Genomic DNA, 27,160 nt, shown 5'->3' on the forward strand with positions numbered 1-27,160 from the left:
CCCCCTCATCACCCCCTATCATCATCCAGACCCCCCCTCATCCCCCCCATCATAGAGATCCCCTCATACCCCCATATCATTATCCAAATCCTCCTCATACCCCCCCTGTCATCATCCAGACCCCCCTCTCTTGTTGTCTACTCACCTCCCCAGTTGCAGCTCTGTCGGTCCTTCCCTAGCAGCCGTCCAATGTCGCTACAGGGACCGTCCGACTTCTAGTGGGGAGGATGAGCCGGTTCGGGCCATCCATCTTGACCGAAAGGCCCTCTTCTCCGGACCAGCCCTGGACTGTGACGCTGCATTGACGACGACGCGTAGTGATGCCCCTGATGTCACGGACGTCTGCTGCGCACAGACGTCCCTGCACGGCGGCGTCAATACAGCGTCACTAGTCCAGGGCCGGCCCGGAGAAGGGGGCCTCTCGGTCAAGATGGACAGCCCCCCCCCCCCCCCCACCCCCACTGGAAGTCGGACGTTTTTTTTTCCCCCATTGCTCGAGTATAAGCCGAGGGGGACGTTTTCGGCACGAAACATGGTGCTGAAAAACTCGGCTTATACTAGAGTATATATGGTAATTTATGCAGGATAAGTCATCAACTGCCGAGCCGAGAAGTTTGTGATGAATAGAATTTACTGTAAGTTCACTCATCTCTAATACAGTGCACTACTACCAATGGCAGGATTTTTACCCCAGTATTCCCTTGTGTTCATATGTATTTTCTCCCCTTTGTGTGTTCACCTGTATAAATTTTACCTTTTTTCATATGCCAATAAAGATTAGCGAAATTATTTTCAGTACAATTTGTGTGGAAGGTTTTTTTTTTTTTTTTTTTTTTTTTTTTTTTTTTTTTTTTTTTTTTTTTTTTGTGTGCGGTTGCACATATAGGTATATATAGTTCTGGCCCCAGGTGATTTAAAAAAAATTGCTTACCACTGGAGTACCCCTGAAAGCATTAAAAGCAATGGGGATCAGCAACGTCCGCACAGTCTTAGCACCGGCCTGTCCATAATTTCTGTAGGCGGAAATTCTTAACATGTGCACAGTGCAGCAGAATCTCATTGAAATCAATGGGACTCTGTTGCAGAGGAATTTCTGAGAGGAATATTTTCATAGAATTCAATTGTGTGAACATGGCCTAAGTGTGCGCTGGTCTCTGCACAGAAAAAGTAGAGTATTTAAGTTTTTCCCTCAGTGTCAACACATCGCTCCACAGAGGTTATTTAGCCTTTTTGTGGCTACAAATATGGACCCCAAAAATAAATAAAATGTTTTTTGAGTGTGCACATAGCCTCAAAAAAGAAATACTTCTTTGTTGTCCATAGCAACCAATGACAGCACAGCTCTGATAGGTTGCTAGGGGCAACAGAATTACACCAATGCAGTCTTCAAACTGTGGACCTCCAGCTGGCGCAAAACTACAACTCCCAGCATGCCCAGACAGCCGTTGGCTGTCCGAGCATGCTGGGAGTTGTAGTTTTACGCTAGCTGGAGGTCCACAGTTTGGAGCAGGGGTCTCAAACTCCCAGCCCGCACTAGGTATGTGTAATTTGTATTGCCCGACGCCCGGGACATGCAGTTCCGGGCGCCGAACAGGTAACTACTTCAGACACTGAGCCCTGCTTCGGGCATGCAGCGCTAAATGCCAGAAGGCTTCACTTACCCCGCCCTCCTCCGTGTCTCCGGTTGGCCGGCCGGCCCAAGTCTGATGAGGAACGGAACGCATGTGACGTCCCTCCACAGACCCGCACAGGAGGACGTCAGTGACGTCACACGTCAGGCCGCCGCCGGAAAGAAGCGCAGCGCAGGACAGGTAAGTGTGTTTGTGTGTGTGTACACGCAGGTGTGTGTGAGAGAGAGAGAGAGTTTGGGGGGGGCCCTAATGCGGGGAACCTGCTACCTACCTACCTAACGCGGGGAACCTGCTACCTACCTGCCTAACGCGGGGAACCTGCTACCTACCTGCCTAACGCGGGGAACCTGCTACCTACCTGCCTGACGCGGGGAACCTGCTACCTACCTGCCTAACGCGGGGAACCTGCTACCTACCTGCCTAACGCGGGGAACCTGCTACCTACCTGCCTAACGCGGGGAACCTGCTACCTACCTGCCTAACGCGGGGAACCTGCTACCTACCTACCTAACGCGGGGAACCTGCTACCTACCTACCTAATGCGGGGAACCTGCTACCTACCTACCTAATGCGGGGAACCTGCTACCTATCTAATGCGGGGAACTTGCTACCTACCTAATGTGGGGCACCCCCAGAAATAGCACCCCCATCATCCGTCAGCTCATGCTATTACCACACGGGAAGGTATGGGGAATGGGGGGGGGTTGCTTGTGGATGATGAGGGGCACATGATGGGGGAATTATACGTAAGGGGCGCATGATGGGGGAACTATATGTAAGGGGCACATGATGGGGGGCATTATATGTAAGGGGCGCATGCAGCCCAGCCTCACCCAGCTGCTACCTCCAGTGGCCCCCAGATAATTTGAGTTTGAGACCCCTGATTTGGAGTCAACAGCTTTAAGACACCCCAGCTATAACATACATATAAAATGGTGCACACAACTGCAGTAGCGATGTCATGTCCATCTGTCACACATCAAATCACTGCACAGGCACCAATGCATCCACAACCCCAGTGCAGTAGGTGGTGACGTGTAGACCGCAGGCCCTCCTGTCTCCATCCCCACGGGCCAGGCCATCTCAGCTCCATCCACAGGGGGCGCCCTCAGGTGTTGCACTCACCTTCACCGCCCCTCCTGCACCCACACGACTCTGCCTGCTGATGCCCTCCATCCTGCCTGCCGAGCGGTGCCTATTTACAGCTGCGCCTGCAGCCACGGCCATATTGGCAGCTCAAGGCCGTTCAATAGCAGCAAGGGGTAACGGTGCCCGGCCAGCGACTAAATATAACGTCACGTTTAAAGCTATCTAGCAAAATAACTCACTTCCTATTAAAACACGATAAATTAGTTAAAATGTATTTTAAACTCGTTTCGTACGCTTTTTTTTATCGTTTTAAGAGCAGTTATTATACATTACTCCCCCTCCCTGTCTTTAATGGTTCGATCCAAACTCTGCCAGTAGTTGTGGCAGTATATAAAATAGACGCCACTTAACGGAGGCCATTGTTAGTGTGGGCAACAGCCGACGTCAATTTTAGTTTATACAAAAGAAGGGATAACATTATTACCTATCATTTATATATTTTTTTCTCTTATACGTATATTATTATTAACTATTATTATTTTTGAAATCAGTAACTTTATCGCTACCGATGCTGCTGTCAAATGAACACTCCATGATAAGGAGGATCACGTGAGTTGGTGACGTCACGCTGAAGCTTCCAATCCGCCTTCTTTCGCCGCCTGCAGAAGAGTTTTGTTCCGTGCGGCGACCCGTAGAATCTGTCCTAGGTGTGGAAGCTGCGGCTGTAGGACTTCCTAGGCACCATGGACGTCAACCAGCCCAAACAGGAGCATCTGCTGGCCCTGAAAGGTACAGAGCCGGGGGGAGGTGGTGTGTGAGCGCTGGGTGGGCGCAGGATACATCCTGGTGGCTACTTCCTGTAGTTGTCATGATGTGTCATTGTCATGTCTCTGGAGGCGACACCTGGGTTTTGACATAAGGCAAATCCGAGGAGATCACAGCAAGACATCCCGAGAGTTTTATGGGTTACTATTGGCAACACCTTACATTTTTGCAGTAGTTTTTTGTACATTTTCTTGCACCCCCCCCCCCCTACAGACCCCACCCCCTGCCAGAAGGACTGGGACATCAGCTGATCTGCATAGGGGCTGTATATAAGGGGTATGCCAATCAAACAAAAATCCCTTTAAATGGGTACTCCATACATTCTCACAGGAGCACTGTATTCCGGTGTCTCCATTGCTACTTTAGAGAATGCATGGGGGGTGTGCTGACACCATGGGAAAATTTGGGGTTATGTTTTGGAGATCTCAAGAGGGAGGAGGGTCCCAAAGGTCAGACCCCTTCCCGTACTGTGAATATGGAATACGTATGTAGATGCTGGAGCACCCCTTTAAGCTTAAAGGGTACTCCGGTGGAAAACCTTATTTATTTATCTTTTTTTTTTCAACTGGTGCCAGAAAGTTAAACAGATTTGTAAATTACTTCTATTAAAAATTCTTAATCCTTCTAGTACTTATTAGCTGCTGAATAATACAGAGGAAATTATTTTCTTTTTGGAACACTGGTCAGGATGTCAGGAGAGAGCTCTGTGTTCCAAAAAGAGAATAATTTCCTCTGTATTATTCAGCAGCTAATAAGTACTAGAAGGATTAAGATTTTTTTTTAATAGAATTAATTTACGAATCTGTTTAACTTTCTGGCACCAGTTTATTTAAAAAATAAAAGTTTTCCACCAGAGTACCCCTTTAAAGCAGTGTTTCCCCACCAGGGTGCCTCCAGCTGTTGCAAAATTCCAGCTTCCAGCGTGCCCGGATAGCCTTTGGCTGTCTGGGCATGCTGGGAGTTGTAGTTTTGCAACAGCTGGAGGCTCCCTATTTGGAAAACACTGGCTTGGGGCATTGCAGCAATGAAAGCAGTACTCCACTTATTATTATAATTTTTTTTTTTTTTTTTTTATGCCCATATCATGCACACTCGCTATTACTAGTCCTACAGCACCATATGTTTTGTTAAAGGGGGTTGTCTGGCACAAGAAACAACCTGTGTATGAGATCAAAAAGTATAATAAAGCAGCTTACTAATATAATGTTCTAAACCATAGTACAGCAATCTCTCCATATGAGCTGTGCCCTCTCCCTTGTAAGCTGTTACGTCACAGGCTCTCAAAGCAGTCTGCAATGTCCCCTCCGCCCTCTCCTGTCAGCATGGGACGACACATATGATGTGAAGGAGGAGCTGCTATTACTGCTTGTTAGATTTATTACTTATTAATTAAGGCAGCAGGAAGCTTGTTGTGATGGAAACTACTGTGACTAAGAATGGGCTTCCTGCTGCCTTATCTAATAATATATCTAATGAGTAGATTTATAACACCAAGAACCAATGACAACCAGTAGCAGACGTTATTTAAGCCTTTGTTTTTTAGTTTCCATCTCTTTTTGAGCTACAGCACCTCATCTTATGATGGTAACTCAAGTTGCTGGGGGTCTGACTAATGTGACACTTGTTAATATGTAGCAGTAGAAAGGGCAATCTTTCATAGGCTTTGTGCTTGGCTCATCCTAGTCAGAAGGGCAAGCACAATGGACAAAAACTAAAGGCCCCATCCCATATAAACATTAGCTAGGTTGTCTGAATCTGTCTATTTCTGAAGGAACAGCTGACTGTCTAATGTGTATAGGTGGGCCTCTTGATTCTCCTTGACAAATGATGAAGTACAGAGGGTCAAGCATGTTGGATTTCAGATGCCTGATAAACTGCTATCTGGCAGCGTCTTACCCTCCCTCTCTCCATTTAGATGAGTGCTCGGCCGTGCTGAATGTTAATGTAAATGAGGTGAACTGGGGGAGATGGATGTCAGCTTAATGCCGTTGCAGAATTATGGCCAATGTAACCTGCAGCTCAGAGAGCGGTAGAGAATTGATGGAAAATACACTATTCTATTCTGATGTCACCAGGACATATTACATGTGTTTGTTCCAGAAGCTCAGCTGGGTTGGAGAAATGGGTAATCGGGATTCTCACACGCGATCTCTATTGTAATATCTCTCTGCTTGTTCAGTGTCTGCACACAGCAAGCTTCTCTATAGAAATTTGTACACTTTAGGGCAGTGTTTCCCAACCAGGGTGCCTCCAGCTGTTGCAAAACTACAACTCCCAGCATGCCTGGACAGCCTTCGGCTGTCCAGGCATGCTGGGAGTTGTAGTTTTGCAACAGCTGGAGGCACCCTGGTTGGGAAACACTGCTTTAGGGGATAACACATTATTAGTGCCCTGTTACTCAATAGGGAAACTTCTGTCTACAAACTCATCTGTTTCTATTAACAACCAGCAGAACACTGACTGTAGCTGTGGAGTATAAAGTAACATCTCTCGGTATTGCAACGTGGCTACAAAGTTTCACCACCAAAGAAAAAAGGCCACGCGGTAACCGTAGATACAAACACACAATAATAATACCTTTATTAATCATCCATAAAAAAATAGACATACAATGTTAAAATTACATACAGGCAATGCAGATATCAGAACACGCCCCCTGATGAAGCAAAAAGGGCGAAAACGTGCGTTTGGGGCTGAGGTGAGGTTTATCTATAACTGATTTTTGTTCTAGGGTTCACTAGCGCTCATACATTCATTGTTGCTTGCTCTACGCAGTGTGTGTGTGTGTGTGTGTGTGTGTGTGTGTGTGTATATTTATGTGTGTGTGTGTGTGTGTATGTATATATATATATATATATATATATATATATATACACCTTGTTCCCCCATTGATATTGTGTGTCCCTGATACATATGTAGTCCATTCTAGCATATTCCTCACCCTTTTCTTTTCTGATATCTGCATTGCCTGTATCTAATTTTAACTATGTGGGGGAGATTTATTATTGCTTTTAGAGCATTTCTTTTTGTCTAGGTGTTGGCGCAGTTCAGGCGCAAGCAGCATATTTAGCGACTTTTATGCGTCTTTTGACATAGACAGTTTCACTCCTTTTGCCTACCCGTAGAACTTTTTCTTTTTGAACTTGCAGTTGTCACGTATTTTATCATTTGCGACTTTGGTCAAAAGTCGCTATTTTGTGCGCAAAGGTACTTTTTTTTTTTTTTTATGCGCAAATCTACACCACCTACCAGTAGGCGTGAGAATCACTTCTACCTTCCAAAATTCACCCTTGAACCTCTTGTGGTCAGGAGCTGAGCGCGGGTCATAGCTATCTGCCACCGGGACCCATCTCTAATGCCAGACATCCCCGTTCACGGTGATGCCCGGCTTTAACCCTTTAGACACCGCAATCAAATTGATTGTAACGTCTTAAAGGGGAATTTTTTTTTTTGACAAATCAACTGGTGCCAGAAAGTTGAACAGATTTGCAAATTACTTCTATTTAAAAATCTTAACCCTTCTAGTACTTATCAGCTGCTGTATACTACAGATATACTACAGAGAAAGTTGTGAAGTTCTTTTCAGCCTGACAACAGTGCTCTCTGCTGACACCTCTGTCCGTGTCAGGACTGTCCAGAACAGGAGGTTTTCTATGGGGATTTGCTTCTAATCTGGGCAGTTCCTGACACGGACAGAGGTGTCAGCAGAAAGCACTGTTATCAGGCAGAAAAGAAATTCACAAATTTCTCTGTTTTATATAGCAGCTAATATGTACTAGAAGGATTAAGATTTTTTAATAGATGTAATTTACAAATCTGTGTAACTTTCTGTCACCAGTTGATTTGTCAAAAAATCCACCGGAGTTCCCCTTTAAATGCTAGTAAAGATGTCCCGGCAGCTCAGTAAGAGGAAATAAAAACGCCTAACCTGTCAAATTCAGGACCCGGGAAAGTGTCCACTTCCCTCCCTCACAAGTGTCTAGAAAAAGTGTATGTGGTAGAGCTTTTCCCACCACAGCAGAGCTGCGCAAAATTCATCATCCTGCTGCACCTTCTTGATAAATAAGATACAGGCTAGTCAAACCCACCACCCAAATAAACGTGGGTAAATAGCTCTACCGTAGGCATTATTAGATAAATCTGGGCCTGTATTTCTATTTTTTTATGGATGATTAAAGGAGTACTCCGGCACGCATTTTTTTTTCCTTTTATCCCGTCCGGGCTGCAAAATAAAAGAAAATACACTTTCTCTTACCTGCCAATGAGCCCCCGGAGCTCCGGTACACTCCGATACAGGTGTTCGGTCTCCGGGCTGTATTCTTCTTACTTCCTGTTAGCCCGGCACGTCACACGGAGCTTCAGCCTATCACTGGCCGAGGCGGGACATCGCTGCGGCCGGTGATGGGCTGAAGCTCCGTGTGACGTGCCGGGCTAACAGGAAGTAAGAAGAATACAGCCCGGGGACCGAACACCTGTACCGGAGCTCCGGGGGCTCGTTGTCAGGTAACAGAAAGTTTTTCTTTTATTTTGCAGGAAAAAAGTGTGCGCCGTAGTACTCCTTTTAATAAAGGTATTATTATTGTATTTATATCTACGGTTACCATGTGGCTTTTTTTCCTTTGGTGGTGTTTTATGTGGTGGCCACTGGTTACATTTATCATAGCCATCTTTTGGTGATGATTTTGGTTGCAAAGTTTGTCAAATGTCAAGACAACCTGTCCAGAGGAAAAGTTGCCCATAGCAACCAATCAGATCACTTCTTTTATTTTGCAGCGGCCTTGTTAAAAATGAAAGAAGCAATCTGGTTGCTATGGGCAACTTTTCCTCTGGACAGGTTTTGATAAATCTCTCCCAATGAGTTGTCTCAAATGATAAATAAGGGGAGAGATGTGGAGGGGTCTCTTTGCTTGGAACTTCCTAGAGTGATCAATCGCAGCTTACCCTCTGTTAGTCTCTATGGTGGGATTTATCAAAACCTGTGCAGAGGAAACTTGCCCAGTTGCCCATAGTAACCAAACTTTCATTTTTAGCATGACCGCTACAAAATAAAAGAAGCAATCTGGTTGCTGTGGGCAACTGAGCAACTTTCCTCTGCACAGGTTTTGATAATTCTCCCGATATGACTATTCCGTGATCACGTCGTGTAATATATTGTCTTGGCAGTAGTTGGCCATCAGCCTAAAGGAATACTCTGCTGCTCAGCGTTTGGAACTAACTGTTCTAAATGCTGGAGCCAGCGCCGAGGGCTTGTGTTGTCATAGTCCCTCCCCCTCTTGATTATACGCCCTGCCCCCTCAATGCAAGTCTATGGGAGGGGGCGTGATGGGGCATCCACTAGATTTCGTCCACATAAGGGGAGATTTATCAAAACCTGTCCAGAGGAAACGTTGCTGAGTTGCCCATAGCAACCAATCAGATTGCTTCTTTTATTTTTGAAAAGGCCTCTGAATAATGAAAGAAGGGATCTGATTGGTTGCTACGGGCAACTCAGCAACTTTTCCTCTGGACAGGTTTTGATAAATCTCCCCCATAGAGTATATGTTGGTCATTTGGTGACCCTAATATGAGGGAACATCTGTCAAGTGGAGATTACACACTTCTCTCTTATAATTTATAGTGAAATATTTGTAATAATTGGTATATACCCTGCCCTAGAAGTGCTAAAAGGTCAATTGGCACTGCCCATTTATGAAGTGAAGCCAAGATATGAATTATCCCAACCATTGTGCCGTGCTTCTGCTACAGGTCCACTTCATACATAAGAGGACATGGGAGACAATGAGCTTCAGCTACACCAAGGCCACTAAGACGTCCAATCCACAACTCTACTGATGCTACGAAGCGTTGCAAGCATTGTGTGTGCTCCGGCAATAGACAAGACATCTGCGCCAAGAACAAATGTCTCGGCTTGTGCATTGGCACGAAGAACATCTGCAGTAAATGTAGCTGAGCACGTGCAATGGAAGTCATTTTGCATTACCGCCCTGCACCGAATAGCTCGGATGATATACAGAAGATGGCAGCCGGCTCGTTGGAAGACTTTCCACTCCGGCCATTGCCTAGGTTTGTTCCATGGTTTCCACATCACTTGCCGATGTTCACCCTTAAACCTCAAAAATGTCCTCCGATTATTCCAATGGATCTGTCATCCAAAGTTAATTCTAAATCCTTTGATCCAGTCAATGCAGAGCCCTTTATATGGTATGATCCTACACCAAATCTGTTGGAGTTTAGGTCAAATAGCAGCAAGGATGAAGACCAGCAAGTGGCTTCTGCAGAACAGGACAGTGTTGGATGTGACGTACGAAACGCCAGCGACACGTTAAGCAAACAGAGCTCATATGTGCGTTCATGGAGTGTGTGTACTCAAAGAGTTGGAAGAAAAGATGTGATTGTGCCGCCATCTCCAGAATTGAAAAGCCTCCTGAATAGACTCCAGCTGAATCTGTTCTATAGGGGAAGGTGGACCATCTTGCCATCAGTTTGTGGTGATCTGAGTTTAGAAGAAGTCTGGGATAAACTGACCAGACTGACTAGACACGATGTTCTTCCAAGCTGTAACGCCACAATGCAACGAGATATTAGTGAGATATGGATCTTCTGTGACCTGCGCTATTGTGAGCATATTGGAAAGTTATTGATCGCAAAGCTAAAATTGTCTGGCAAAATTTGCTTATTCGTTCACAAGCATGGAGTTATTCTAAGCATGTGACTTATATGTTTTATGTTTTTATCCAGAATAAGAATTGAATTACCTATATAAGCCGATCGAGTTAGGTTTTTTTTTTTTTTTTTTCTTACAGGAAAGAGCAATATTTGAAACTTTCTACTCAGTCCTCTTCCTGGTGTCGGAGGTCAATGCATCAGACTGCAGCTCAGATAATCGCTGGCTCCAGCAGTGTCCTGCCTCGGCCAGTGATTGACTGAGGGGCTGTGGGATGTATTGAGCCCCCAGCACCAGGAAGAAGACCAGTTCTGGGGCTCAGTACATTTACCACCGGAGTACCCCATTAAGAGAGCTCTTATCTTAAGGGTTATTCCGGCCAAATGCATCTTATCCCCTATCCAAAGGATAGGGGATAAGATGTCTGATCGTGGGTGGCCCGCCGATGGGACCCCCCGTGATCTCCCTGCAGCACCCCCATTCTGTGTGGGGCTGCGTCTCCAGTCTAGGTAACCTCTTTGTCTCCGGGACTGGAGATGTGAAGTCACGCCACTCCCCCTCATGACATCACACCACACCCCCTCCATTCATGTCTATGGGGGGGGGGGGGGGGGGGAGCGTGGCGCCAGTGATCCCCAACGGATAGGGGATAAGATGCCTGATCGCGGGGGTCCCACCGCTGGTGACCCCCGTGATCTTTCACGCAGCACCTCATTAGAATCGGTCCCCGGAGCGTGTTTGCTCCGGGTCTGATTACTGGCGATCACGGGGACGGAGCATTGTGACATCACGGCTCCGCCCCCGTATGACATCACGCTCCGCCCCCTCAGTGCAAGCCTATGGGAGGGGGCATGACAGAAAAGAATAAATTATACTGAATCTTTTCCACCAACTTTTATACTAATCTGCTCTGTTCTGTAACATGCTATCTGAAGATTAGACTAATCTAGTCTTACATGACTGGTTACAGTTAAGAAAAATGTTTACAGGGTTAAATAATATCTGTATTTCTTTCCATTTTATGTCTTGTTTTGTTTAGTAATATTGTATCAAGTAATGACTTTGAATTTTGAGATGTACATTTTTCACTAAATAAAATTTAAAAATCTTCTGTATTTTTATCTAAAAACTTGTGTAGATTTATTAAACTACCAGTAATACATCACAAACCCCACTAGCACATCATTCTTCAACAAGACATAACTTAATATTTATACAGATTATCTGTCTGGTGATTTATACCACTTTATATGACAGGGTTATTGCTTATCCTTCTTTATCAAATCCTGCTATGTCAAATTGTTGGCAGCCTTTTATGTACACAAAAAGGTGTGAGTTGTGCTGTACTGTAATTTTGCCAGAGAAGTAAGGGAGGACATAATTGTGTGAGTACTACTGGCCAGCTCAGGTCCCACCCCCTATAATGGAGTGAAGAAATAGAAATATTTGTGCACCATGGAGGGGGCTCTCAATAATGAGAGCCCTAAAATCACATTGTCAACACTTTAAAGGGTTAATCTAAGTTTTTATAAAAAGTTTTTTTATTTTTTAAAAAGCAGGTGGTACGCTTAAAATATTTGTGTTTAAAGGGGTTTTCCCACTAAGTTGGTAAAATGATATATATATACCATGTACACAATTTAAAGGAGTCCAAATGCACAGTTTATACATTTTTTCATGTAAAATTACTTACACCCCTGTACTGTTCTTCTCCCCCACCCATATGATCACATTGTGGAATCTTCTCCAAACAGTGGCCATGCAATGCTTTCCCACAATCCCTTTTTGCTTGTACACACAGTGGAGCCTAGGGCTGCATGATATGGGGAAAATGAGCGATTGCGATTATGGGCCTAAATATTGCGATTTTGATATGCGATGTGATATAATAAATGGTGAAATCCCACCATTTCATGTCCAATCTCTATTTTACAACTATGCCCACTGCCTATTTCACATCTCCTCCATTTAATTTATATCTCCCCCTGTCACATTCTCCCCTCATGGTCACATCTTCTCCCATCACATCTCTTCCCTCCCCATGTCACGTTCTCTTCCCCCCCCCCGTCACATTTTGTACTGCAGCAATACACTGGGTTTCCCAGACTATTTTCAAATCTCCCACCTGATCCGGGATTCTAGTGCGTTTGCTGCCCAAATAAACCTTTCCCCATCAGCCAATCACTGGCTTGTCACGTGACACCGCTGCGGCCAGTGATTGGCTGAAAAGGGAAAGGTCCCACTAGTTGAATGATAGAGAGGAGACACTGGACCGCACCGAGCGAAACGGCATCTGCAGGGACCGGGAGTAGGCGAGCAGAAGGTTTTTTGTTGTGTTTTTCTCTCCCTGCGCCCTTTTACTGCCGGTCCGGGCATTCTGGCAGTTGTAGTTTTGCAACAACTGGAGGCACCCTGGTTGGGAAACTCTGACTTTTAGTATTTAAATTAACTTTTACCTGCTCTGGCCGGTCCCCGCCTGCAGCAGGGCATGGGAGCCGGCCCGAGCAGATAATCGGGGGATCTAACGCTATATTGCACGAAGCAAAAATCGCGATTCGATTGCTTTTGCAATATATCATGCAGCCCTAGTGGAGACTAAATTACTATTACTACCAGGACTGATCCTGGTTGAACTGACCTTGGGTGAACACTAGTGAATTCCATAAAGTAAACTAAGGGCAAAAGGTTATAATGCATGCACTTATTGTGCCTGTACATCTATAAAAAGGCATATTCATTTTGTTTAACTTTACATTATACATCAGTTTAGACCTATTTATCCTACAGCAAAACTAACAGGCTGTTCACCCACACTAAACCTGATATACTAGGTTATAGTGCGGTTGAACAGCATTACAGTAAGGGGTCACTTATAACTTCTGCAATACTTTGTTTATTCACATAAGTCTTCATTCTTCTAGTTCTATTGCGAGCTCTGCACAATGGAGGTAGGGAGCCACCTCGCCGCACTCCCCTGCCTCCTCAATATCCCCCCCCCCCCCTCTGGCCCACCCCCTTGATGAATATGGAAAACTATTCCTTCTCACAAGAAATTAAAGAACAGAGCACTTGCCTCTTCAGATGCTGTGAACAAACTTCTTTATTACTTACAAACAGCTGACATTAGTGGAGGCATAACAGATTAAACGCGGGGGGGGGGGATTTACATTACAGCTGACGACGGTCAGTTTCAGGTACTCGCTCTTTGTCAGGCCCTTTTTTGAAGTTTTTTTTATTTTTTATTCTTTTCCACGATACTTCTCCTTTAATTCACGTAAGTAACCCTCATTGTAATGCTGTGTACACACACTATAACTAGAGATGAGCGAACTTAAAGTAAATTCGATTTGTCACGAACTTCTCGGCTCGGCAGTTGATGACTTTTCCTGCATAAATTAGTTCAGCTTTCAGGGGCTCACGTGGGCTGGAAAAGGTGGATACAGTCCTAGGAGACTCTTTCCTAGGACTGTATCCACCTTTTCCAGCCCACCGGAGCACCTGAAGGCTGAACTAATTTATGCAGGAAAAGTCATCAACTGCCGAGCCGAGAAGTTTGTGATGAATCCAATTAACTGTAAGTTCGAGCATCTCTAACTATAACCCAGTAGATCGAGTTTAGTGCAGGTGAACAGCCTGTCGGTTTTGCTCTAATGGGAAAACTCCTCCTTTTTATAGGAATAGTCCAGGCCAAACTAATTGACTCTTATGAAAGACCATGAGAATCTCTAAGGCCCAGATTTGTTAATCTACCTGAAACCAAAACTGTCTGGTTTTGGCCATGGCAACCAATCACAGCTCAGCTTTCATTTTAACAAAGCTAGTCTGCCCGACATGTAAAGTTATTTTTTAAATGACAGTAATGCTTCAATGTCTATTATCTCAAATTCTGTAAACATTGCATACCAGTTAAGACAAGACCATGGGGGACATTTATCAAAACCTGTCTAGAGGAAAAGTTGCCGAGTTGCCCATAGCAACCAATCAGATAATTTCAAAAATGAAAGAAGCGATCTGATTGGTTGCTATGAGCAACTTTTCCTCTGGACAGGTTTTAATCACCCCCATATGTTGTCTTTACCTGAACAAGAATGACTGTTCATGTATGTGTTGGAGCAGTTGTATCCAGAAATAAATATTGCATGTGTCTGAACTAGACGGGTCCTTTTAAAGGGGTACTCTACTGCCCCAGCATTGGGAACATTTTGTTCCAAACATTGGGTGCTGGCTGCAGGGGGGTCGTGACATCACGGCCACGCCCCCTCAATGCAAGTCTATGGGAGGGGGCGTGACGGCTGCCCCTCCCCCTCCCAAAGACTTACATTGAGGGGGCAGAAGTTATGTCAAGAGTGGGCATGCCCATGACGTCACGACGCCTGCACCCTGGGCAGTGAATTACCCCTTTTAAGCCCCAGTGATGTACTTTGTACCACACGTCCAGAACTTCATGTTAATTATAAAAGCAACATCATAGGAGTGAGCATAGTCTAACACTCCAATGCTGTTGTATGTGTATAAAATCCAGTTGGATCTGGTGAAATTATGCATTTAGCTGTTTTTGGGCAGGACATACGTTTTTTTTTATGTGAGCTTTTTTAGAATACTGACAGTGCAAAAGTTACCATATTGCCTAAATTCAATTTAGGTAATATGTGACTGCCGTCCGCACATCCGCAGCGAGAAATACACTGCAGATGTGACCCTACCCCTACAGTAAAATGGTTGTGAATAGTGTTTTATGAAACCCCATTTGCACTTAAGATTTCAGGACTTGAACAAGTTTAAAAAACCTTTGGTTTACCCCTCATTCATGCACTTTCTCTTTTGTTCTCTTTACCATCTGAACATTGGCTAATGGGTCTATATCGGATGTAATTTTTAAAAAAAATACATGTTGGCCCTGATTTCTCAAACAGATTGGAGAAAAATTGAGAGATTTTGCCCACAACAACCAATCACAGCTCAGCTTTCCTGTCTTAGCAATCTCTGGTAAAGTGAAAGCTGAGCTGTGGGCAAAATCTCTCCCAGTTTATTTATTTTTTTTTACATTATATTTTAATAAATGAAAGTCTCTTGTGTCAAACCTAGTAAACAAAACAATGTTTTCCTTTCCTTTCTATGCAGTTATGCGTCTTACGAAGCCAACATTATTTACAAATATCCCAGTGACATGTGAAGAACGGGACCTTCCAGGTAGTTAATCCTTTCCATGAGTATTGCTAACTGTTAATAATATAAACCCGAAGAACCCTTTATATGCCAATAACTAATAAATTAAATAAACAAATTATAGCAGTGTTCCCCAACCTATGGCTCTCCAGCTGTTTCAAAACTACTACCTCAAGCATGGGAGATGGCCGAGCATGTCTGAGAGTTGTAATTATACTAGACAGCCACAAGTTCAGGAACGCTGCCTTAAAGGGGACCTGTCACATTAAAGGGATTCTCCGGTGCTTACACATCTTATTTCCTATCCAAAGGATAGGGGATAAGATGCCTGATTGCGGGAGTCCCGCAGCTGGGGACGCCCGTGATCATGCACGCGGTACCACGTTTGTAATCAGTCCCCGGAGCGTGTTCGCTCCGGGTCTGATTACGGGCGACTACAGGGCCGGCGGCATGTGACGTCACGCCTCCGCCCCCGTGTGATGTCACGCTCCGCCCCTCAATGCAAGCCTACGGGAACACGCAAACACGCTCCGGGGACTGATTACAAATGGGGTGCTGCGTGCATGATTGGGGGCGTCCCCAGCTGCGGGACTCCCGCGATCAGGCATCTTATCCCCTATCCTTTGGATAGGGGATAAGATGTGTAAGCACCGGAGAACCCCTTTAAAATACAGTCCAATCTGCAGGCATCATGTTATAGAGCAGGAGGAGCTGAGCAGATGATATATGCAATACAGTATAATCTGCAGGTATCATGTTATAGAGCAGGAGGAGCTGAACAGATGATGTATACAATACAGTACAATCTGCAGGCATCATGTTATAGAGCAGGAGGAGCTGAGCAGATGATATATACAATACAATCTGCAGGTATCATGTTATAGAGCAGGAGGAGCTGAGCAGATGATATATACAATACAGTACAATCTTCAGGTATCATGTTATAGAGCAGGAGTAGCTGAGCAGATGATATATACAATACAGTACAATATGCAGGTAACATGTTATAGAGCAGGTGGAGCTGAGCAGATGATATATACAATACAGTACAATCTGCAGGTATCATGTTAAAGAGCAGGAGGAGCTGAGGAGATGATATATATACAATACAGTACAATATGCAGGTAACATGTTATAGAGCAGGAGGAGCTGAGCAGATAATATATACAATACAGTACAATCTGCAGACGTCCTGTTATAGAGCAGGAGGAGCTGAGCAGATGATATATATACAATACAGTACAATCTGCAGGTATCATGTTAGAGCCGAAGGAGCTGAGCAGATGATTTATACAATACAATACAATCTGCAGGTATAATGTTATAGAGCAGGAGGAGCTGAGCAGATGATTTATACAATACAGTACAATCTACAGGTATCATGTTATAGAGCAGAAGGATCTGAGCAGATAATATATACAATGCAGCACAATCTGCTGGATCGGAATGCATTTTCATTGTGACTGGTTACCTTTTAAGGTTCACACTTTGGAATGTGTCGCCTGTAATAATTTAGTCCAGAAAAGAAATTTTTTTAGAACATGCTCGATCCCATTTTTATATAAGCATGAATATCTGATTTCGTAACACACGTTACAGTGGGAGTCATTTGCTTTGTTACATATACGGATCACTAATCTATTCTGATGTTCTGCCCATAGGTGATCTTTTTAATAATCTCATGAGAGAAGATCCTTCCACTGTGAAAGGAGCTGAAATACTAATGCTGGGGGAAATGCTGACATTACCACAAAACTTTGGGTAACACTGCCTGTCTTTTGATTCTCAAATAGAGAGAACATGCTTCCAGACCTTTCTGGCTACAGCTTATTCCTCCTCTCTCTATAGAGGATATGCAAATGTTCATCCGTGCAGAATGCCCTTGTGTATGGGGAGGACCAGATAGATTGCTGTCTGCCAAATGAATATTCAACTGACAGGCATTAAAAGTACATGGCCACCTTTTCATTTTCTTTTCATGGCATGAAGATGGGCTTAGATTCTGCTGGAAAATCAGCTTTTTGCCTTTTGTGAATTTAACACTGTAGCCCATCAGATGGACTAATGGCCTCAACAAAACTGAAGGTAGCCATACATATTACATTTAACCCCCTAAACCCCTTATTTACGTCCACTGCGGGCTCCTATTGTATGACGCGTGCTCAGCAGCTGAGCGGGCATTATACCTGGTGGGTCCCGGTTGACGATCAGGCTGATGTCCAGCATTAACCCTTTAGACAGCACGATCAAAGTTCATCCCATTCCCGGCTAGCTCAGCTGGCTGATCGGGACTGCCGCGGCGAAACAGGGGCATTACGATCAGCTGAGAGGATGGTGTTAGGTCTCATACCTTCCTCCCTACCGTCTGATCGGTGCTGCAAACTTGCAGTCAGCCATGCCAGGCTGAAGCAATGGAGCACCGATAACATTGATCAGTGCTCTCATATGGAGAAGCATTGATCAGTGTATACAATCTAAAGTTTGGGGACTAAAAACAGTGTAAAAAAATATACACTGCTCAAAAAAAAATAAAGGGAACACTAAGATAACACATCCTAGATCTGAATGAATCGTATGAAATACTTTCGTCTTTACATAGTTGAATGTGCTGACAACAAAATCACACAAGAATTATCAATAGAAATCCAATTTATCAAACCATGGAGGTCTGGATATGGAGTCACACTTAAGATCAAAGTGGAAAACCACACTACAGGCTGATCCAACTTTGATGTAATGTCCTTAACCCCTTCCCGCAGAATGTCATATATAAACGCCGGGTTGTGCAGTGCGTTCGCGCATCCCGGCGTTTATAAATGACATGCAGTTAACCCGGCGATGCGCAGCATCGCACGGGTTAACTGGCAGAAGTCCCGCTGTTTCCAGCAGGGGACAACTTCTGCTTCACCCCCAGGACCATCAATTGATGGTCCTGGTCAGCGATCACTGTGATTGGTCCCTGTGGACCAATCACAGTGATCTGGGGTGAAAGTTCAGATCCCCCGCACTGCCCGCCCCTGGAAGTCGGGCAGAACGGGGGACGAAGGCTGCGGGGGGCTCGCGGGGACCTGCGGCACACGGGGGGGAACAGGAGGGGACCGGCGGACTTACCTGATCCAGCGGCGGGACCGAGGAGCAGCGCGGGACCGGCCACGTGGACGAGCAGCGACGGGTGAGTATATGGTCCTCAGAAGCAGCAGTGAAGATCTTCACTGCTGCTTCTAGGAGTCTGAAAACTACAACTCCCAGCATGCCTAGACAGCCTTTGGCTTTCTGGGCATGCTGGGAGTTGTAGTTTTGCAACATCTGGAGGGCCTCAGTTTGGAGACCATTGTATAATGGTCTCCAATCTGTGCTCTTCCAGCTGTTGCAAAACTACAACTCCCAGCATGCACTGACTGTCCAGGCATGCTGGGAGTTTTAGTTAAGCAACATCTGGCCCTTCAGATGTTGCTGAACTACAACTCCCAGCATGCCCTTCAGCTGTCTGGGCATGCTGGGAGTTGTAGTTTTGCAACAGCTGGAGACACACTGGTTGGGAAACATTGTTTCTAACTCAGTGTTTCCTAACCTGTGTGCCTCCAGCTGTTGCAAAACTATAACTCCCAGCATGCACTAAAGACCATGCATGCTGGGAGTTGTAGTTTTGCAACATCTGGAGGGCCCCAGTTTGGAGACCATTGTATAATGGTCTCCAATCTGTGCTCTTCCAGCTGTTGCAAAACTACAACTCCCAGTATGCACTGACTGTCCAGGCATGCTGGGAGTTTTAGTTCAGCAACATCTGGCCCTTCAGATGTTGCCGTACTACAACTCCCAGCATGCCCTTCAGCTGTCTGGGCATGCTGGGAGTTGTAGTTTTGCAACAACTGGAGACACACTGGTTGGGAAACATTGTCTGTTTCTAACTCAGTGTTTCCTAACCTGTGTGCCTCCAGCTGTTGCAAAACTATGACTCCCAGCATGCACTAACAGACCATGCATGCTGGGAGTTGTGGTTTTGCAACAGCTGATGCAAGCCCCCCCCGCCCCGCCACCCCCGTGAATGTACAGGGTACATTCACATGGGCGAGGCTTTTACAGTGGGTTTCTCGCATCTTGAGATGCAGCAAATTTTGCGCTGGGAAACTCGCTGTAATCCCCCGCCCATGTGACTGTACCCTAAAAACACTACACTACACTAACACAAAATAAAATAAAAAGTTAAAAACACTACATATACACATACCCCTACACAGCCCCCCTCCCCCAATAAGAACGTCCGGTACGCCACTGTTTCCAAAGCAGAGCCTCCAGCTGTTGAAAAACAACAACTCCCAGTATTGTCGGACAGCCGTTGACTGTCCAGGCATGCTGGGAGTTTTGCAACAGCTGGAGGCACCCTGTTTGGGAATCACTGGCGTAGAATACCCCTATGTCCACCCCTATGCAAATCCCTAATTTAGGCCTCAAATGCACATGGCGCTCTCACTTTGGAGCCCTGTCGTATTTCAGGGCAACAGTTTAGGGCGACATATGGGGTATCGCTGTACTCGGGAGAAATTGCGTTACAAGGTGTGGGGGGCTTTTTCTTCTTTAACCCTTCATGAAAAGGAAATGTTGGGGTCTACACCAGAATGTTAGTGTAAACATTTTTTATTTTTTACACTAACATGCTGATGTTGCCCTATACTTTAAATTTTCACAAGAGGTAAAAGGGAAAAAAGCCCCCCAAAATTTGTAACGCAATTTCTCCCGACTACAGAGATACCCCATATGTGAGCGCAAAGTGCTCTGGGGGCGCACAACACGGCCCAGAAGGGAGAGTGCACCATGTACATTTGAGGTGATTTGCACAGGGGTGGCTGATTGTTACAGCGGTTTTGACAAACGCAAAAAAAACAAAACCCCACATGTGACCCCATTTCGGAAACGACACCTCTCACGGAATGTAATGAGGGGTGCAGTGAGAATTTACCCCCCACAGGTGTCTGACGGATCTTTGGAACAGTGGTCCATAAAATGAAAACTTGTACAGCCCACTGTTCCAAAGATCTGTCAGACACCAGTGGGGGGTAAATGCTCACTGTACCCCTTGTTACGTTCCTCAAGGGGTCTAGTTTCCAAAATGGTATGCCATGTGTTTTTTTTTTTGCTGTTCTGGCACCATAGGGGCTTCCTAAATGCGACATGCTCCCCGAGCAAAATTTGCTCTCAAAAAGCCAAATATGACTCCTTCTCTTCTGAGCATTGTAGTTCGCCCATAGTGCACTTCAGGTCAACTTATGGGGTACCTACATACTCAGAAGAGATGGGGTTACAAATTTTGGGGAGTATTTTCTGCTATTAACCCTTGCAAAAAGGTGAAATTAGGGGGGAAACACACATTTTAGTGGAAATTATTATTTTTTTTTTTTACATATGCAAAAGTCATGAAACACCTGTGGGGTAATAAGGCTCACTTTATTCCTTATTACATTCCTCAAGGGGTCTAGTTTCCAAAATGGTATGCCATGTGGGTATTTTTTGCTGTTCTGGCACCATAGGGGCTTCCTAAATGCGACATGCCCCCCGAGCAAAATTTGCTCTCAAAAAGCCAAATATGACTCCTTCTCTTCTGAGCATTGTAGTTCACCCATAGTGCACTTCAGGTCAACTTATGGGGTACCTCCATACTCAGAAGAGAAGGGGTTACAAATATTGGGGGGTATTTCCTGCTATTAACCCTTGGAAAAATGTGAAATTTGGGGGGAAACACACATTTTAGTGAAAAAAAAATATTTTTTTTTACATATGCAAAAGTCGTGAAACACCTGTGGGGTATTAAGGCTCACTTTATTCCTTGTTACGTACCTCAAGGGGTCTAGTTTCCAAAATGGTATGCCATGTGAGGGTTTTTTGCTGTTCTGGCACCATAAGGGCTTCCTAAATGCAACATGCCCCCAAAAACCATTTCAGAAAAACGTACTCTCCAAAATCCCCTTGTCGCTCTTTCCCTTCTGAGCCCTCTACTGCGCCCGCCGAACACTTTACATAGACATATGAGGTATGTGCTTACTCGAGAGAAATTGGGCTACAAATATAAGTATACATTTTCTCCTTTTACCCCTTGTAAAAATTTAAAAATTGGGTCTACAAGAACATGCGAGTGTAAAAAATGAAGATTGTGAATTTTCTCCTTCACTTTGCTTCTATTCCTGTGAAACACCTAAAGGGTTAAAATGATGACTGAATGTCATTTTGAATACTTTGGGGGGTGCAGTTTTTATAATGGGGTCTTTTGTGGGGTATTTCTAATAAGAAGACCCTTCAAATCCACTTCAAACCTGAACTGGTCCCTGAAAAATAGTGAGTTTGAAAATTTTGTGAAAAATTGGAAAATTGCTGCTGAACTTTGAAGCCCTCTGGTGTCTTCCAAAAGTAAAAACTCGTCACTTTTATGAGGCAAACATAAAGTAGACATATTGTATATGTGAATAAATTTTTTTTTTTATTTGTAATATACATTTTCCTTACAAGCAGAGAGCTTCAAAGTTAGAAAAATGCTAAATTTTCAAATTTTTCATCAAATTTTAGGATTTTTCACAAGGAAAGGATGCAAGTTACCACAAAAATTTACTACCATGTTAAAGTAGAATATGTCACGAAAAAACAATCTCGGAATCAGAATGATAACTAAAAGCATTCCAGAGTTATTAATGTTTAAAGTGACAGTGGTCAGATGTGCAAAAAACGCTCTGGTCCTTAAGGCCAAAATGGGCTTGGTCCTGAAGGGGTTAAAACAAGTCAAAATGAGGCTCAGTAGTGTGTGTGGCCTCCATGTGCCCGTATGACCTCCCTACAATGCCTGGGCATGCTCCTGATTAGGTAGAGGATGGTCTCCTGAGGGATGTCCTCCCAGACCTGGACTAAAGCATCCGCCAACTCTTGGACAGTCTGTGGTGCAACGTTGGTGGATGGAGCGAGACATGATGTCCCAAATGTGCTCAATCGGATTCCGGTCTGGGGAACGGGCCGTACAGTCCATAGCATCAATACCTTCATCTTGCAGGAACTGCTGACACTCCAGCCACATGTGGTCTAGCATTGTCTTGAATTCGGAGAAACCCAGGGCCAACCGCACCAGCATATGGTCTCACAAGGGGTCTGAGGATTTCATCTCGGTACCTAGTGGTAGTCAGGCTACCTCTGGCAAGCACATGGAGGGCTTTGCGGCCTCCCAAAGAAATACCACCCCACACCATTACTGACTCACCGCCAAACCGATCATGCTCTCGCATATCTAGACTCTGTCACATGTGCTCAGTGTGAACCTGCTTTCATCTGTGAAGAGCAAAGGGCGCCAGTGGCAAATTTGCCAATCTTGGCGTTCACTGGCAAATGTCAAACGTCCTGCACGGTGTTGGGCTGTAAGCACAGCCCCCACCTGTGGATGTCGGGCCCTCATACCATCCTCATGGAGTCTTTTCCTGACCGTTTGAGTGGACACATGCACATTTGTGGCCTGCTGGAGGTCATTTTGCAGGGCTCTGGCAGTTCTTCTCCTTGCCAAAGGCAGAGGTAGCAGTCCTGCTGCTGGGTTGTTGCCCTCCTACGGCCTCCTCCACATCTCCTGATGTACTGGCCTGTCTCCTGGTAGCGCCTCCATGCTCTGGACACTACGCTGACAGACACAGCAAACCTTCTTGCCACAGCTTACATTGATGTGCCATCCTGGATGAGCTGCACTACCTGAGCCACTTGTGTGGGTTGTACACTCTGTCTCATGCTACCACTAGAGTGAAAGCACTGCCAGCATTCAAAAGTGACAAACATCAGCCAGGAAGCATAGGAACTGAGAAGGGGTCTGTGGTCACCACCTGCAGAGCCACTCCTTTTAATGAGGGTGTCTTGTTAATTGCCTATAATTTCCACCTGTTGTCTGTTCCATTTGCACAACATGTGAAATTGATTGTCAATCAGTGTTGCTGACTGAGTGGACAGTGATTTCACAGAAGTGTGACTGACTTGGAGTTACATTGTGTTGTTTAAGTGTTCCCTTTAATTTTTTCAGCAGTGTAATATATATATATATATATATATATATATATATATATATATATATATATACACACATACACGCACATATATGTATGTTAAATAAATGTAATTTAACGCATTCCTTAATAAGTTTGAATCACCCCTTTTCCTATATAAATATAACCTTACTTAAATTATAGTGAAAGGCTAAAGGGTTAAAAAAAAAAAATACTTTAGTCCAGATATGCAGATTTTTGGTCACTTCATATACTAGAAAAAACTAAATAAAACGCAATCAAAAGGTGCCATCAAAACCTAAATGGTCCAGATAAAAGCTACAGATCACGGCGCAAAAAATGAGCCCTCATACATCTCTGTATGCAGAAAAATGAAAAAAGTTATAGAGGTCAGAAGACACTTTTAAGCACAAATTTTTGTACAAAAAGTTTAAATTCTTTTCAAAGTAGTAAAATAAAACTAAACTATATAAATTGGGTATCATTTTAATTGTATGGACCTACAAAAATAAAGCTAAGTGCACTACATAGAAATAGAAGCCCCCAAAAGTAGCAAAATGGCTTTTTTTTTTTTTTTTTTTTGCTTTTTATTTTGTCCACAAATAATTTTAGTTTGTTTCACTGTACATTTTTAGGTAAAATAAGTGATGTAATTACAAAATACAAATGGTGGCATATGGGTCTTAAAATGGAAAAATAAGAGTTATGTTTATTAGAAGGCGAGGAGGAAAAAACGAAACCTCAAAAAAATAAAAATAAATTAAAACTTGGTCCTGAACAAGTTAATTACAGTGGGAATAGTGGGCTATGTAACGTTAGTGGGCTATGTAGAGGTAGCCTGATCCTTTGTTCTGCCTGGGAGCTGTCCCCATTGTTAGCAGAATCTGGCAATGGCATAATCTCTTCTCCCCATTGAAAATAAAAACATGCTAAGTGTGTGTGTGAGGAAAGTGAGTGGAATAGCTGCTAACTGAGTGTGTATTTGGCTGCTAGCTATTATACTGTATGTTTACCTGTAATGTTTTTATGAATGACTATCGTGCCGCACTGTCATTTTTCTAAATCTCCTTCATTTTGAATTTGGTACCTAAATGCATTTTAATTAGGTACTCCGCTGCTCACCGTTGGGAACAAACTGTTCCGAACGCTGGAGCCGGCGCCGGGAGCTCGTGACCTCTTAGCCCCACCCCCTCATGATGTCACACCCTGCCCCCTCAATGCAAGTCTATGGGAGGGGACATAACAGCAGTCACGCCCCCTCCCATAGACTTGCTTTGAGGGGGCGGGGCTATGAGGTCACAAGCTCTTGGTGCCGGCCCCAATGTTTGGAACAGTTTGTTCTAAACGCTGAGCAGCGGAGTACCCCTTTAATGGAGATGCCATTGTCCCTGATTCCCACCACTTGTAGTTGTGCAATAAAAGATAAAGTTTCCTGCTCCATTTCCACCTGTCTCCAGCACGAGACCCAACTTGATTGTGATTCTATGGCACTGTGTCTTGCGCAGGAGGCAGAGCGGGAAGCACCATCTCCTAATGCACAATTAGGAGTGGCGGGGCCAACAGCACCTCTGCTGAAGTATTTAGGAATTCAAAGTAAAGGTAATATTAGAAAAAAAAATTCATAAATAAATAAAACATTACAGGTATACTTTCAGAATGAAAACTAGTGGGGCCCAGCCTACAGATGATTTCAGGTCAGTCTTAAACCTTATAATCCTCTCTGAATATATGATCTGCTTCATTAACCCAGTAGCACTAAAGAATTTTTATACTAACATTTGTCATTTGCCTATTTAGTTTATGTATACATTTATTTTGCTTTTTCCTATCCTTCTCAATTTCCTTTCCTTTTTTTTCCTGTTTTTAAAGGGGTACTCCAGTGGAAAACAATTGGTGCCAGAAAGTTAAACATATTTGTAAATGACCTCTGTTTAAGTACCGTATTTATCGGCGTATAACACGCACTTTTTAGGCTAAAATTTTTAGCCTAAAGTCTGTATGCGTGTTATACGCCGATACACCCCCAGGAAAGGCAGGGGGAGAGAGGCCGTCGCTGCCCGCTTCTCTCCCCCTACCTTTCCTGGGGTCTAGAGTGCTGCTGTCGGCCCTTCTCACCCCCTGGCTATCGGCGCCGCTGCCCGTTCTGTCCCCCTGACTATTGGTGCCGGCGCCGATAGCCAGGGGGAGAGAAGCGGCGCCGACAGCCAGGGGGAGAGAAGGGGCAGCGGCACCCATTGCCGGCGCCGCTGCCCCGTTGCCTCCCCCCATCCCCGGTGGCATAATTACCAGAGTTGGGTTGGCGCTGCTCCAGGCCTCCAGCGGGCGTCCCCGGCGTCGTTGCTATGCGCTGAACGTCGCGGCGCATGACGTCAGTGCGCCGTGCCGTGCATAGCAACGACGCAGGGGACGCACGCCGGAGGCCTGGAGCAGCGCAGACCCGACTCAGCTAATTATGCCGCCGGGGATGGGGGGAGGCAACGGGGCAGCGGCGCAGGCAATGGGTGCCGCTGCCCCTTCTCTCCCCCTGGCTGTCGGCCAATAGCCAGGGGGTGAGAAGGGCCGGCAGCAGGGCTCTAGACCCCAGGAAAGGCAGGGGGAGAGAAGCGGCAGCGAAGGCCTCTCTCCCCCTGCCTTTCCTGGGGATGTATCGGGGTATACACGCGCGCACACACGCACCCTCATTTTACCATGGATATTTGGGTAAAAAAACGTTTTTTACCCAAATATCCTTGGTAAAATGAGGGTGCGTGTTATAGGCCGGTGCGTGGTATACCCCGATAAATACGGTACTTATCAGCTGCTGTATACTACAGAGGAAGTTGTATAGTTCTTTTCTGTTTGACCACAATGCTCTCTGCTGCCACCTCTGTCCACATCAGGAACTGTCCAGAGAAGGAGAGGATTGCTATGGGGATTTGCTCCTGCTCCACTTTCTCTGTAGTATACTGCAGCTGATAAGTACTGGAATGATTAAGATTTTTTTAATAGAGGTAATTTACAAATCTAACTTTCTGGCACCAGTTGATTTGAATTTTTTTTTCCCATCGGAGTACCCCTTTTAATAAATGAAAACAACATTATACTTTTTATGTAGGTATTAGTAAGTCTCATTGTGTTATACTTTTTCTACCACAGGAATATTTTTCTTGGTGAAACATTTTCAAGCTACATAAGTGTACACAATGACAGCAGTCAAACAGTTAAAGACATACAAGTCAAGGTAGGTTCCTACAACCTCCTCCTCCATGTGATTGTATCAAAGTGTCACTATCACTTGAAAAAAACTTTTGACACAGAGACATCAGTGCATAGAGTTTATAAGCTGGACCGCACCGCAAGCCAGGATGCACTTACAAACCAGCCAGACTTGCTTCCAGTAGACTTAGCTGAATAATAAAGAACAATCCAGCATCTATTCATCCATTCAGCGCGTTTGGTAATTTATTCCAGCAACATATACAGATATAGCAACATATACCCCGTGAAACAGTTGTGGATCCTTTGTCAAACTTGAGAAACGCCCACATGTTTCACAGGTAGAATCGTTGCTTTTTTCTGTATATACTGCTGGAATAAATTTACAAGACCAGCTGCATGGGTGCTGCATTGTTCTTTATTATTTGTCGGGGTCTTGGTGCTCAGATTTCTAAAACGAGTAGAGAGAAGCACTCAGCTGAACTCTTCTCTCGCCTCTCTGCAGGATATTGATTCTGTAGAAGTCTATGCAAACAGTCTTATGCAGCAAGCGGAGAGATGGAGATAGCAGCTCT

At 44.7% G+C, this 27,160-nt stretch overlaps 3 protein-coding genes across 12 annotated transcripts in view; 2 read left to right on the top strand and 1 right to left on the bottom strand.

Annotated features, from left to right (window-relative positions):
• TRIM23 (tripartite motif containing 23) overlaps nt 1–2,866 on the bottom strand; it is a 28,096-nt gene extending 25,230 nt beyond the window's left edge. Inside the window, exon 1 of the mRNA XM_056541467.1 lies at nt 2,757–2,866. Within this exon, the coding sequence (XP_056397442.1) occupies nt 2,757–2,858 (102 nt within the window). The 5' untranslated portion in view covers nt 2,859–2,866. The remainder of the gene's footprint in view (nt 1–2,756) is intronic.
• A 405-nt stretch (nt 2,867–3,271) lies between these two features.
• TRAPPC13 (trafficking protein particle complex subunit 13) overlaps nt 3,272–27,160 on the top strand; it is a 40,022-nt gene continuing 16,133 nt past the window's right edge. For 4 of the 10 annotated variants that reach the window (XM_056541521.1, XM_056541526.1, XM_056541535.1 and 1 more), the window contains exons 1-5: nt 3,272–3,509; nt 9,291–9,608; nt 15,331–15,399; nt 17,037–17,136; nt 26,526–26,610. In XM_056541521.1, the coding sequence (XP_056397496.1) occupies nt 9,377–9,608; nt 15,331–15,399; nt 17,037–17,136; nt 26,526–26,610 (486 nt within the window). In that variant the 5' untranslated portion in view covers nt 3,272–3,509; nt 9,291–9,376. Of the gene's footprint in view, nt 3,510–9,290; nt 9,609–15,330; nt 15,400–17,036; nt 17,137–25,033; nt 25,085–26,525; nt 26,611–27,160 lie in introns of all 10 variants that reach the window. The other 6 variants (XM_056541479.1, XM_056541511.1, XM_056541487.1 and 3 more) reach the window with 5 other exon arrangements.
• SHLD3 (shieldin complex subunit 3) lies at nt 9,615–10,806 on the top strand. Its single transcript, XM_056541542.1, has one exon. The coding sequence runs from the start codon at nt 9,640–9,642 to the stop codon at nt 10,255–10,257; it is 618 nt and encodes a 205-aa protein (XP_056397517.1). The 5' UTR covers nt 9,615–9,639; the 3' UTR covers nt 10,258–10,806.

The sequence above is a fragment of the Hyla sarda genome, chromosome 1, assembly GCF_029499605.1.
Source record: "Hyla sarda isolate aHylSar1 chromosome 1, aHylSar1.hap1, whole genome shotgun sequence".
Lineage (NCBI taxonomy): Eukaryota > Metazoa > Chordata > Amphibia > Anura > Hylidae > Hyla > Hyla sarda.

Coding starts and splice junctions, on each gene's coding strand:
- SHLD3 (XM_056541542.1), top strand. CDS start 9,640: ATGTTCACCCTTAAACCTCAAAAATGTCCTCCGATTATTCCAATGGAT.